We start from the raw sequence: 12,341 nt of genomic DNA, 5'->3' as shown, positions 1-12,341 counted from the left end.
CGTTCACACCAGCAGTGCTTGCACCCCAAGTTTCCTTCCCTCAGCCTAAGGAAACCTCTGCTGGGGTGTGCTGGGCTGGGGTGAGAGAGCCCCAGGGATCCCTCAGGATCTTCCTTCCCCTCAATTTTCTCCTCTTCTAGAGAAAAGCACCAAAAGCCTCGCTGACGCCTTGGTTTAACAAGTGGGGGAGTCGCAGGGTGCAGACGGCTCCGTTTTCCTGCCTGCCCCTTGGCAGGGGTGCTCCTGCAGGGGCTCTCTCCCCATCACGCACTTGCAGAGGGGACTTGGGAAGCTGCACGTCCCCGCGTGCATATCCACAGGCCTGCCCCAGCTCTCTTCCAGCAAGAGCAAACTCCTGCTGCCTTTAATGCAGCCCACTTTTGCTAGAGAAAGAGAAATCCCTGCGCAATTTTTTCTTTGTTGTGCCCCAGCATTTTGTTGTTTGTTTGTTTTTTTTCCCAGAACTGAAGGAAGAAGCATGTTTGTAATCGCTGCACTGGGGGCCGTCAGAGGAACTGACTGAGCAAGAGGAGAACTGATCTTTTCTAAGTGGGGAGAGCAGAAAGCAGGCAGCCGCCTCGCTTGGGCACTGTGCGCGGCTCCCTTGGCCTCCCCAGAGCATCCCCGCACAGCGGCCGTGTTTTGGGTCTGCCGGGAGCAGGCACAGGGCTCTTTGCCCCCAGACCCGGCTGGAGATGTTCCCCCTTGCTGTGCCTGGGGACCTGTGCCACCTCTCCAGCTCGTGTGTCAGGGTGCCCAGCTCCCTGGGTACCAGCCCCTCACTTAGCCTGGTGTGACACCTGATTTCTAGGGACCTCACAGGCAAGCTCCGTCCACATCCCTGGAGCAGGGACCCCCAAATCCAAGGGGGAGGCGAGAGCCCGAGGGCTGGCCAAGGGGACGGCTGAGAGCAGAGGGCAGTGCCCAGCCACGGGATGTGGTGACTGGGCAGATGCTGCCTGGGAGCATCCCCCCAGCTCAGCTCTGTGGGCTGACGGCAGGTAGGAAAATCCCTCCGTTGTGTTTGTGTGTGTAGTGATATCACTCTGGAGAGCACAAACCCAGTTACTGCTTTTTCCGAAGTCCCCATCAGGAAGGCTTGCTCATCCCAAAGCCTTGGGTGGCAGGGATGGGGAAGGGACTTCGTCCCCCCCCCAGCTCTGGAAGCTCTTGCAGCTCTCAGGCAAGCACAGGCCGAGCCGGGCAGCCTTATTTCCCTCATGCTAAATGCTTTCTCCTCGGGTGCTGGTGGTGGTTTGCTCTAGCACCCCAGGACGGGTGCTGGCAGGCTGCGGGAACAGCTTGTCGCCTGTAACCCGTGCTGGGGCACGCGTCGGGCCGGCACAGCATCGTGCAGTGCCTGCGTGCAGCACCCCTTGTGCCTGTGCGCCAAAGCAGCGCAGGGTGCGAGGCGAGGAGAGCTTTGTGGTGCCACAGCTCGCCCGGCTGCGTGCTGCAAGGGCTGAAACGGCTCGGAGGAGTTTTAGGGATGTTTTCGTTTGTCACCTCTGAGCACAACAGGGACCACGCCGTCCCGTGGGAGGCTCGGTGAGGAGCTGGCAGCCCATCTGGGAGCCCTGGCTCACGTCTCCTCTCGGGTAGGGTCTCTCACAGCTCTCCCTCGCTTGCTCTGCCTGCAGGAGAAGAAAGGCCAGGAGGTGAAGAAGGGTCCGGAGGTGGAAATCGCGAAGATGGACAAGCTGCTGAACCTGGTGAGAGAGCCGGACAGCACGGCCGGGAAGTGAGCGGTGGGAGCGACGGCTGTGCCGGGCCCCGCGGGCCGGCGAACAAGCCCTGCTTTGAGCAGCGGCTGCTTGGCATGCGAGCCGTGGGCCCTGCTCCGCCTGCTCTTTGCAGAGCGGGAGCACTTCATCTCTGTGCCCAGACAAATAAAGAGTCGCTGAAAGGCCGGCAGCGTGCCGTTGTCCCTGGGGACAGCAGCCCCTCGCTGCGCTCAGGGCCCCGGAGCCTCGCTCGACTTTTCCCCACCCGTGTCCATGCTCGCACCTATTGAGAGCCCCACAGAGGCAGGATAGGGCTGGTGCCTCCAGCCCCGGTAAAACCTTGAGTTTGTTTTTTTTTTTTAGCGGGTCCCACTATTTTGGGGTGGCCAGGAGGTGTCTGGGGACCTCACACTGCAGTGGCAGGGGGACGCGCCGTCACTCAGACCGGGGCATCCCAGCGGCTGCTGGCCACCGGCTCGGAGCAGCTCGCTCCCCGACGGCCGCGGGCACGGCCGGGCTTTGCAGAGCCCTCCCGCCGCTCCGGCGTGTTGCGGCAGAGGGATTAGCTGCTACGTGGCTGCGGTGGCAGCAGGAGCCGCGGTGGCCTCACTGCATGCTGATGAGCAGGGACAAGGCTCTCACCGCTGGAGCCTTGCGCACGGCCACCGGGAGCGGGGACCGGCGGCACGGGGTCCGCGGCGGGTGTCCCCCATCCCCTCGGCTGGCCCGCGTCCCCTGCCAGCGTCCTGCGCCCTGTGACTTGAGGACACGGGTTGGAAACTCCGGTGCCACCAGCACCAGGGCGGGGGCTGCTCGCTGCCGGCAGCCACGTGCCCCCAGCCCAGCCAGGTTTGTCACCCAGCATTTTAAGGCCACAGAAGGGTGCAGGACAAGCCCCTCCTCATCACAGCTGCCCAGCAAAGCCCCCGCAGCCCTGCAGGGGTGTCAGCCACTGACCCCGGGACGCCCACGCAGAGCTGTGGGCAGGACACGAGGCCTCCCCACGACCTCCCTGATTGTCCCCGTGCTGCAGCAGGCGCAGGGCAGAGCTCAGAGACACCTCCTGGGTCCTACGAGTGGTTTATTAGTCTAGTAAAAACACGACTGCAAAGGGATGTTAGCTACACCTGACACGGGAAGGAACCAGGGGCTTCGCCAGGCCTGGCCAAGCCTGCGTGGGGACCCCAGCTCGTGTCCCCCAGGGCACAGCCCACGTCTCCAGCCCCTTATTGCAGCGGCTGTGCCAGCAGGGACCAGGCACCCCGGGGCCCCCGCTCTGGGTATTGCTCCGCTCTAGGAGCCACTCCAAAACCCACAGGCAGGACAGAGGAAGCAGCTGTCAGGCTTGGGGACAAACCAGACCAAGCGTCCCTCACTTAAGAGCCACCATGGCCCTGGAGAGCAGGGCCAGACTGACCTCCTGTCCCCAGGCATCAGGGCTGGAAGACCCTCCGGTGCCGTTCAGCCAGGCACTCTTATCTCTGAAATACTCCCAGCTCTCTGCGGGGGCTCGGGCAGGCAGCAGTGGGGCATGGGGGGGTGCCACTGGCACGCTGCAGGTCCCCAACCGGGGCAGCACACCAGGAGGTGCCCGTCACCGTGAAGGGCGCTTGGACGGCCCCGATCCCCCCGCAAAACACCTCCCAGGCTGCTCTCACAGGGGACAGCACCAGGGACGGGGACATGTCCCCTGCCCATGGGCTGCCTGGCCCCAGCCAGCGTTTGGGCAGGTGTAGTGCGGGCAGGGACAGGCGCCCAGCGAGGAAGGCGTTTGCCTGGCAGTGTCGGTGCTAATGCTGGAGGGGGACTAACAGACAGACTGGGGACAAACAGACAGCCCAAGCGGCCCTCTGCACCCCCATGGCTCATCAAACCCCGCCAGCCGCTGGAGCGGGTGGGTGCCAGCTGCCCCCTGCCCTCCGCACCCTAGGACCACCCCAGTAACACCCCCGTCGCTGGGTCCCCCCGGGCACGGTGCCACCCCAGGCAGCCAGCCCGCTGGTGCCGGCCCCGCCGCCTCCCCTCTCTGAGCCCCCAGCCAGCCCCGCTCAGGTCTGCGATGCCACGAGGAGCTGGTGGCCGAATCTCCACGTGCCGCTGTCCCCAGGGGAAGGGCAGAGCGTGTCCCCAAAGCCGGGCCACCAGCACCACGGAGGAGCCCGCAGGACGGCCCCGAACACGGGGTGGGCTCGAGGGCACGGCTCCCGCCACGCTTGCTGTCTGCAGGGACCAAGCATGTCCCCAGGGCACGTCCCCAGCCGCTGTGTCTCCGTCCTCGCAGTCGCCACGGGCATCCGCAGGGTGTCCGTGCACCAGGACCACGGGGGTGAAGGGCTCTGCCCCGCGTCATGCCCCTGCAAACAGCTCAGCGTCCCCTCTGCTCCCATCCTGCCAGGCCAGCACCACTGTCCCAGCGTGGGCACCCTGTCCAAGTAAGCGCAGCTCCTTCAGCACCGCCGGGTGCCCACGTCCCCGAGCCCCCCAGCACCGCCTGCCCGCGCGGCTCAGGGCTGCAGCAGGTACTTCTCCTCGTTCCTCGCCTCATCCGCGTCAGAGGGGGGGCCCTTCTTGGGGCACGACGGGGTCCTGCAGGCCTTGCAGAGGATGAGGAAGAGGATGAGGATGAGCAACGCGATGATGCAGTTGAAAGAAATCGCAACGACTGCTCCGGTGGAGAGAGCCGCCCCCATCGCCGCTGCCCCGTGGGGAGAAACGGGACCCCCGGCTCGGCCCTGCGCTTGGGACGCCGGCGCAGCCTCCGCCCGGGGGCATTGGCAGGGGGCAGGGGGGACGGCTGCGGTGCTGGCAGCGGGACAGCCCGGGGGTCAGGCAGGCAGCAGGACCCCCGACACGGCTGGGCCTCCGGGAGCCGTGACCTCGGCTTCAGCGGGGGAGGCTCGGAGCTTTCCCAAGGCTTCCTCTCCTCCGGCAGCGCGGCGGGGCCGTGTCTTCTCCCTCGGGGACCTGGAAGGGAGAAAGTCACCGTCACCGCCAGCACCAGGGGACGGGGTGCCCGAGCCCCCCGGGGGAGGCGGCGGCTGCCTCCTGCAAAGCCCCGGCCCCGAAGAGGCTCAGGGGGACGGAGGCTGCCATTTGGGGGGCTCCTTGCAGCCTCCACAGGCGCTCCCCAGCTGCCTCCCTCCATCCCGGGCCAGGGTCAGGGTGATGGAGCCGGAGGTGTCCCGGGGGCCTTCCCGGCCCCAAATCCCGTCCCCAGCCTCCCTCCCGGGCAGCCTCGGCCCTGCCGCCGCCCCCTGGCCGCCCTCCGTGCCCTCCCAAAACGGGGCGAGGCCCCCCCCATCCCTGAACACCGCGGAGAAGGGGGGTGCCCGCAGCCCCCGCTGCAAATCCCACAGCCGAGGAGCCCCGGGGGCACCGGGCGGCAGCAACAGGTCCCTCCGGAGCCTCCCTCCCGTCCCGGGGCCCCGGCGTTACCTGCCTCCGCTCCGCCCCGCGAACCGCCGGGACCCCGCGGGCGGCGCTGCCGGGACCGGGGCCCGGGGGTCCCGGGGGTGCCCGGGTCCGGGGGTCCCGGGGGTGCCGGGTCCGGGGGTGCCGGTGCCGGCGCGGGGCCGCCCGGAGGTGCCGCAGCCCCGCGCGCTGCCGCTGCCTCCCGCCGCCACCGGGGGCGGCTCCCGCCGGCGCCCTGCCCTCGGCCACGCCCCCTCGGGGCCGGCCGCGCCCCCTCCCCGCCGCTGTTGCGGGCTTGCACGCGCACGTGCATGCAGACAGCCACGTGCACGCACCTTTGCACAGCCACACGCACACGCATGCACCCCCCCCCCGGCGTGTGCAAGCACGTTTGCATGCCCCGGACATACATGCATATGTCTGCACACGCATGTACACGTGTGCACACGCACACCCAGGCCTGTGCACACACGTTTGCACGCAGGTGGGCATGTGCACCCGTGCATGCACACACGTGCATGCACACACGCATGCACGAACACACACATGCATGTACACATATGCATGCGTACACACATTCTTGCACGCATACATGCATTCACACACATACACTTGCACACACACACACACACACACACACACACACACACCCCGGCCCCGTGCACACAGGCACCCCGTGACCGCGCTGCCCGGGGCGCAGGCACCGTGGGCAGGTTACGGGGACGCCAAGCGCCGGGGACGGAGGCAGCCGCAGCCTCGGGGGCAAGGCCGGGACCTCCAGGCGGAGGCCACCGACGGGGCCGTCACCCAGCCGCGGCGGCACCAACGGAGGTGGCGCCCGGCGGGGCACGCGCAGGGCTCTCCCCACCGCCGCCCCAGGGAGCCCCCAGTTTTCAGGAGGGCGCAGGGGCGGAGGAGCGGACCCGCAGTGGAGCTGGGGACCCCTTCTGGCCGCCCGCAGGGGGGTCGGGGGGCCGTGGGCTCCCGGGCGGGCTCCGCGGTGCTCCCCGTCCGGCGCCGCGGCTAGAAGCCTGCGCTGCGGGGGGGCGCAGCACCCGGAAAGGAGCCGTCCCAGCCATCCGGGGGCGACTTCCAAACTGCAAAGTAAAAACGGCGTCGTTTCGCTGCGCTGATTGGAAGGCTCCGGGTGTGCTGTCACCACGAGGGAGGGTTACGCCGGCTGCTTTAGGAGCCGGCTCCGCGTTGGGATGGAGAGAATACGGAGGGATTTTGAGCAGTAACAGCCAGAAGCACGCTGCTGGGTGCGGTGCCAGTGGTGCTCCACAAAGCAGCCGTCGGGCTCCGCGCAGGGGTACAGGGAGCAGGGAGAACACGCAGGGGCTCGAGCAAGAGCTCTGCCGCTCCGTCCTTCCCTGCATTCACCGGCATCTCAGCAGAGTATTTCTGCGACCGCGCTTCTAGTCAGTTTACAGAGCAAGAAGTTTCCCAGAAAACCTTTCCTTGGGCATGGAAAGTGAATGACAAAGGGAGGAAGAAAAACTTCCTCCAGCACCAGGGTCTGCTGAGTCACAAGAGACAACCCACAGCCGCAGTCCCAACGCTTACAGGCGTCCCCCAGTGCAACGAGGAAGACATGAAGAACTTCACGCTACATCAAAAGTAAACTTTATTTAAGACCGGCACAACGCATCAGAAAGGAGCAGAAAGGGGAAAACGAGCGTCCTTGGGAGCTCACCGTTACCGCCACCCCGGCACGTTCACCCTGGCCTAGAGGACTCCAGGCCAGTTACAACACGAGTCGACCCTTGCCACTTTGGCAGAGGTGCAACCGGCAGCCGCAGGGAGGCGGCGAGAGGAGGACAGAAAGGGGCGACTTGCACACAGTGTCCCTGCGGTCCTGCATCCAGGCCCCCGGGCCACCTGAAGGGATCGGCAGAAGACGGCCTGCCAGGCACAGCTCAAGTGGCTGACACAGCCCAGCACCGCATCGTGCACACACAGGAGCTGTGCAGGCGGCAGCCGGCAGTCCAAGTCGGGTCACAGATCGCCCCGTGCCACAGCAGAGCCGCCTCCACCTCGCAGCATCCCCGCTCGGCGAACAGCCGCTCGCCTGGGCTCAACAAGATGCCAGCGGTCCTCACTCCGAGAGGTGGCTGCTGTCTTCCCATCTCATCCCTGGACCGCAGGCTACGGAGTACAGCCTGGCAGCCTCAGACATGGAAACTCGTCGCAACACGATTTCAGGCAGCTGCAGTTACGTCCGTTTGGAACAGGAACTGCTCCTGCCCTCCCCTAACAGCTCTGCAAGGCCCTGTGCTCAGCAGCAGCTTTCCAGCTGCAGCAGCTGGCTCGTTTCTGTAATCCCCCAAACTACCCAAGCGTGTCTCTGGCTCAGGACTTCACGCCGGGCTCCCCGTGCCCTCCAGTGGCGCGAGGGTGCTTTCCTGTGTTGCCAGCTCCCCTTCCTCCACCCTGCTTCCTCTTCATCTGGGCCTGGGACTCCGCTTTAAGCGTCTCGATCCAGAAGGCATCGAAAGAACCTGGAGCCTGATAGCCAGGCTCCTGGGGATCGAGGGCATCTTTGCTGAGCAGGATGCATATGGCAGGAATGTTTCTCTTCACTGTCAGGGCATCGAGGCCTGCCTCAGGCACAATGGGTTCCCAGATCTCCTCGATCTGCTTAAAAAGCACTTTGGTGATCTGGTGGAGTTCCTTGAGCCTCCGTTTCATGATTTCCACACACGTAATGGTCTTGCTAACGGCCTTGCCTGAGCCAGTGAAAAGGATCTGCCTCACTGAGTCCAGCTCCATCTTGCCAATGGCGTAGCCCATCAGGTTTCTTATTTTGCTCCCGTCCTTCACTTTCATTTCAATAATGTCAGGGGGCAGGTCAGTGAAAGGAAGAGGACAAGGTTTCTCCACAATTTTGGTCTTCTTATAGTTTTCCATTCTGCAGCTCTGAAAAGGAAAAGGGATCCGTGAATACTTCTAATTACGGCACATAAAATCGGTGTGTGCGAGCTCCCCCATCCAGGCCAGAGCAAGAAGTGCAGTGGGATCCACAGCCTTCCAGCGACCTGCACCAACTCTGTGGAGCCCGAGAACCGGAGCAGCGGCTCCACTTAACTCGCGCTGATGTGGCAAAACCCCGCACCCGGCACATACGTGAGGGAAGAAGCTGGAAGTTACTCAGCGCTGCAGCCTAAATTACGGGCACCACCAGCGTGAGTGGCGGTCCCTTCAAGCCACGGGCAGCGGCTCGGAGCACCTCCAAATAGACACCCGTACCTCACAAACTTCCCAAAGAACCGCTGCGCAACGCTCTTCTCATCCGAGCGATGCGCAACGGAGCTCGGTCCCTGACGGGGCACACGCGAACCGTTACCGGCACCGCCCCGACCGCGCTGAGGCGCCGAGCCGCGCAGCCCCGCGCGCACCCGCAGCACAAACCTCCCTCGGGGGAGCCCAGGCCCCGGCGCGCTGCGGAACACGGCAGGCTCCGCGGGTGGGAGCAGACGCGAAAACACAGGGCACGGCGAGCCGGGAACACAACCGGCGGTGCTGCCCCTCAACCAGCCCCAGCCCCAGCCCCGCCGCCCTCAGCCGCAGCGCCGCTCCCGGCCCGGCCCCGCCGCCCTCACCTGCCGCCGCCGCCGCGCGACCCTCAGCACAAAATGGCGGCGGCGCCGGGCGGGCGCAGGCGCGCGGAGGGGAGGGGGGGGGGTGACGGGCAGGCCCCGCCCCGCGCAGGGTGGTAACTCGTGGGGGCGGGGCGTCGCGGCGAGCGGGGTGACGTCACGGCGCATAGCAACAGGAGCGGGAGGGGAAGAGGCAAAGGGGGGGGAGGGGGGAGGCACCCGTGCTGGGGTCACAAAATGGCGGGCGGTGCGTCCCACAGGGGGGTGGGTAGCAGAGCGGGAGTGTGCCCGCCCGAACACGGGTGAGGAACCGCTGGTGTGAGGAAAATCTCAATGATTTTCTCAGACAGGATCTCCTGTGGGGCTGTTTTATTCGCGATTGCCATGGCGAGCGCCCTGCAAGCAGGAGCGCACAGTAACAGTTCATCATCACCTTACATTCCCTACTGCCCGACAACTGATTCCTCCCCTGTTTCCTCACTGGCTGAGTACTGCAGGTTCACAAACTTCTCAACGCCTTTCTATACCACATACGTACAATTTTATTTGACCAAATGTTAGTTTATCCTTTTTTTTTTTTTCTTTTTCCTTCTTCTCTCATGACTATAGATCCTGTGATTTGTGTTTTTACCGATTTCACACTGCTCGTCCTGTTTTTCCTAGCTATCCTCCTTATTTTGGGACGCCGGGACCTTCCTCTTCTCTGCTTAACAAACTCCCCACTGCTGTGCTGCTGTCGTGCCTGCACAATCCCTTTAGAATATGCAAGGTTAGTGGATTTCCCACCACAAAAACACCTTCTGTTGCAAAAGCACAGCTTTGTTTCTCACACCGGTGTCTGCGAGCACCGAGTGGATGCGCTGAGGACGGGAAGCAGCCCCGTGCTGCAGTGCCTGTCGGCATCTCAAACTGCAGGGCCCTTCGTGAAGTCATAGCGCCCTTTCATAAGCCAGGTGGTTGTGCTGGGAGCTCCGCCGTCACGCGGGACCAAAAGCAATGAAGAGTTCCTTCCCAGCTGTGACAGCGAATCTGTGTAGTGTGGCAGACTAAGGAGCTTGGGGTGGGGGACAGGAGAGGCTGTCGGACACAGCTGGAGCTGGGCAGTGGGCTGTGACCCTGGCCCCGAGCGAGGAGCCCGGCGGAGCCATCCTGGTCCCCCGCCTCCCCACAGGATGCAGCACAGGGGCACCGGCCTGCTTCAACGTGGGCTGGGGGCTGTGACCTCACAGAGGCGTTGCCGTGTGCTGTCTGTGACCTCACGGCCGTGTCCCTATAAAGCACCGGCCAGCACCCCACGTCTGCCAGTGCGGTCGTACCTGGCTGTGAGCGATGGTTGACGACAGCAGCGTTTTCCTTGTCCCCGGCCTCCTGCTTGTGGTGACCGGGCTCTCCCTGCTCTCCAGGGGCCGGCGCCAAAAGGTACATGGGGCTTGAGGGTGGGGGGACATGAGGCTGGGATTCCGGGGGCAGGGGGTGTCGGCAGTGGCCCCACGGATCCCTCCCCAGGTTGGTGACTGTGCTGTGCTCCTGTGCCCACAGGGTGACGGTCTGTGCTGGCGAAAGTGGGGATGGCGGCTACAAGCAGCAGCAGCGGAGCCTGGTGAGTCCCCTTTGGGTTGGCCTCAGGACCGAGCAGCCCATCCCGATGGGCCCGAGGTGGCCCTGGTGCCTCTGTCCCACCGCAACTCAGACTCCCTCCCTGTTTTGCAGGCACCAAGCAGCTGTGCGGGTCAGGGCGCTGCTGCCCTGGCTGTACGGCGTGCATCAAGGCCAAGCAGGAGCTGCAGCAGCTGGTGCTGTCGGCACTGCCCAGGTGTGAGGCTGATGGGCTGAGGCCTGACTTCTGGCAAGCGGCATCGAAGGACGTGGAGGAGCTGGTGAAGCGGGGCAGCCTGTCCTGCTGTGGCTGCGACATCCCCAGGATCAAGAGCTGTCCTCGGAGCTGGAGCAACACCTCTCTGGAGCACGATGGAGGAGCCCCCACAGAGCCAGAGCCTCCGTGCCACGCAGCGCCCAGGAAGGAGACACATCCCGCAGACATCCCTGCAGAAGACCAACATCTGGACTCTGCCCTGAGCAAAACCAGCAGTGCGGAGGAGGCTGATGAGCTTCCTGGGAAGAGGCAGTGCCTAGAGATTCTGACAGCCCCCAGGAGCCCCAGGCTTGGGAAGCAGGCCTCCAAGCCAGGCAGCGGAGATGAAGAGCCACCGGCTGAGGTCTCCTCCTCCATGCAGCCACCAGAAACGGGGACGATCGTGCGTGAGAGTCTCCTTCGCCCAGATGAGGGGCGACAGCAGTGGGTGGAGGTGTCCCAGCAACCTCTCGGCTTGTCCGTGGACCTCTCAGCACTTCCCAGCCCAGCCAACACAGTGTTACGAAAAGACCAAGGCTGCCAAACCGACTTCGTCATCATCCTGAGACCACTGGGGGCTGATGCTGGTAATGGGAACCAGCCCCAAACTGCAGCGCCTGTCGACATCTCAGAGCTGCAGCTGAGGCTTGAGCAGCACAGCAAGGCCTGCATGCAGACAGCAAGCGAAGAAAACCTAGAAAGCTCCTCTGGGACAGTGCAGCAGTCAACTGAAGAGGAGCATGAAGCACTGCCCCAAAATGCCTGTTCTGGCCCCCCGCCACCACAATGTCCCTGTGTCGCCTTCCTCAAATACAAGCCTCTCCTCCATCCGGACCAGGTCAAGAGGAACTGGAAGAAGCACGGGGCCTCCACTGTCTGCCCAGCGGCCTCTGGACCACCATGCTCCGGCCCTCAGCCTGTCCATTTCCACAGGCCCGAGGCCACGTTCATGCCTCAGGAGCTGCAGCACCGCGGGGACCAGCTCGGCCCGGAGCGCCCATGCCAGCGAGCAGTGCCCTGGGAGGAGGGTGGCTGGGCAGCCCCAAGGGCTCACACACACTACACCAAGAACGGCTGGTGTAGCCACAGCATGGACACAGCTCCCAAGGGTGAAATTCTGAGGACGCCCTATGGGTTGCCGAATGCGTGGGCAGGACAAGAGCCCACCGCAGTCTACCCAGCCCTCAGGCCCGTGATCCAAACTACAAGCCTGAGGCGTGAGCACCGTCGGAAGCACCGCAGACACTTTGTGGGACCAGCCGCAGGAGCCCCACAAGGCCAGTGGGGCAGCAGCAGCGAGCAGACCCAATGCTCTGACAGCAGCTTCCACCTCCGGGCTGCGGCTGTCCCTCAGAAAGGAAACACCAGTGCGGAGGTGACCACGGCATCTGAAACATCTGGGGCTGAGGCAGGCACCAGGGGACCTAAGTGGTGGCCTTGGAGGAAGAAGTGCCCTGGCAACGTCGAGAGCTCCCCAGATCACGGGGCCTGCTCCCAGGGCACCGACAGCCAAGAAAAGTGGACAGGCAGCAACCTCCCTCGGGGAAATGCACGGGCCAGGCCAGCTCCCAGCTCAGCCTCCACAAGAGCCCAGGAGCCCCATGGCTACTCCAGCTCGTCGTCTTCAGAGCACTGCAGTGCCCCCATCACCAGATACCCGTGCTCGTGTCACTTGCGCCAAACCTGTGGCACCCAGGGCACTGCAGCGGAACCGAACGGCAACAGCATCCACTCGGTCTGGGATAGGATTTGCTG

General features: G+C 64.4%; 2 protein-coding genes across 10 annotated transcripts in view; one reads left to right on the top strand and one right to left on the bottom strand.

Moving 5' to 3' along the window:
• DNAI1 (dynein axonemal intermediate chain 1) overlaps positions 1–3,561 on the top strand; it is a 142,595-nt gene extending 139,034 nt beyond the window's left edge. For all 7 annotated transcript variants that reach the window (XM_083818042.1, XM_083818041.1, XM_083818043.1 and 4 more), the window contains one exon: positions 1,641–3,561. In XM_083818042.1, coding sequence (XP_083674168.1) covers positions 1,641–1,745 — 105 coding nt within the window. In that variant the 3' untranslated portion in view covers positions 1,746–3,561. The remainder of the gene's footprint in view (positions 1–1,640) is intronic.
• RPP25L (ribonuclease P/MRP subunit p25 like) lies at positions 2,788–8,917 on the bottom strand. 3 transcript variants are annotated; one of them, XM_083818044.1, is made up of 3 exons: positions 8,738–8,917; positions 5,160–8,054; positions 2,788–4,688 (listed from the first exon to the last, which is right to left on the bottom strand). In XM_083818044.1, the coding sequence occupies exons 1-2, from the start codon at positions 8,900–8,902 to the stop codon at positions 7,488–7,490; spliced, it is 732 nt and encodes a 243-aa protein (XP_083674170.1). In that variant the 5' UTR covers positions 8,903–8,917; the 3' UTR covers positions 2,788–4,688; positions 5,160–7,487. The 3 variants fall into 3 exon arrangements, with proteins under 3 accessions (XP_083674170.1, XP_083674171.1, XP_083674172.1); XM_083818045.1 differs by lacking the exon at positions 8,738–8,917 and adding an exon at positions 8,547–8,711; XM_083818046.1 differs by lacking the exon at positions 8,738–8,917 and having other exon boundaries at positions 5,160–5,370.
• Positions 8,918–12,341: the final 3,424 nt, after the last annotated feature.

The sequence above is a fragment of the Anser anser genome, assembly GCF_964211835.1.
Source record: "Anser anser genome assembly, chromosome: Z".
Classification (NCBI taxonomy): domain Eukaryota; kingdom Metazoa; phylum Chordata; class Aves; order Anseriformes; family Anatidae; genus Anser; species Anser anser.
This window is presented reverse-complemented; position numbering and strand designations above follow the sequence as displayed.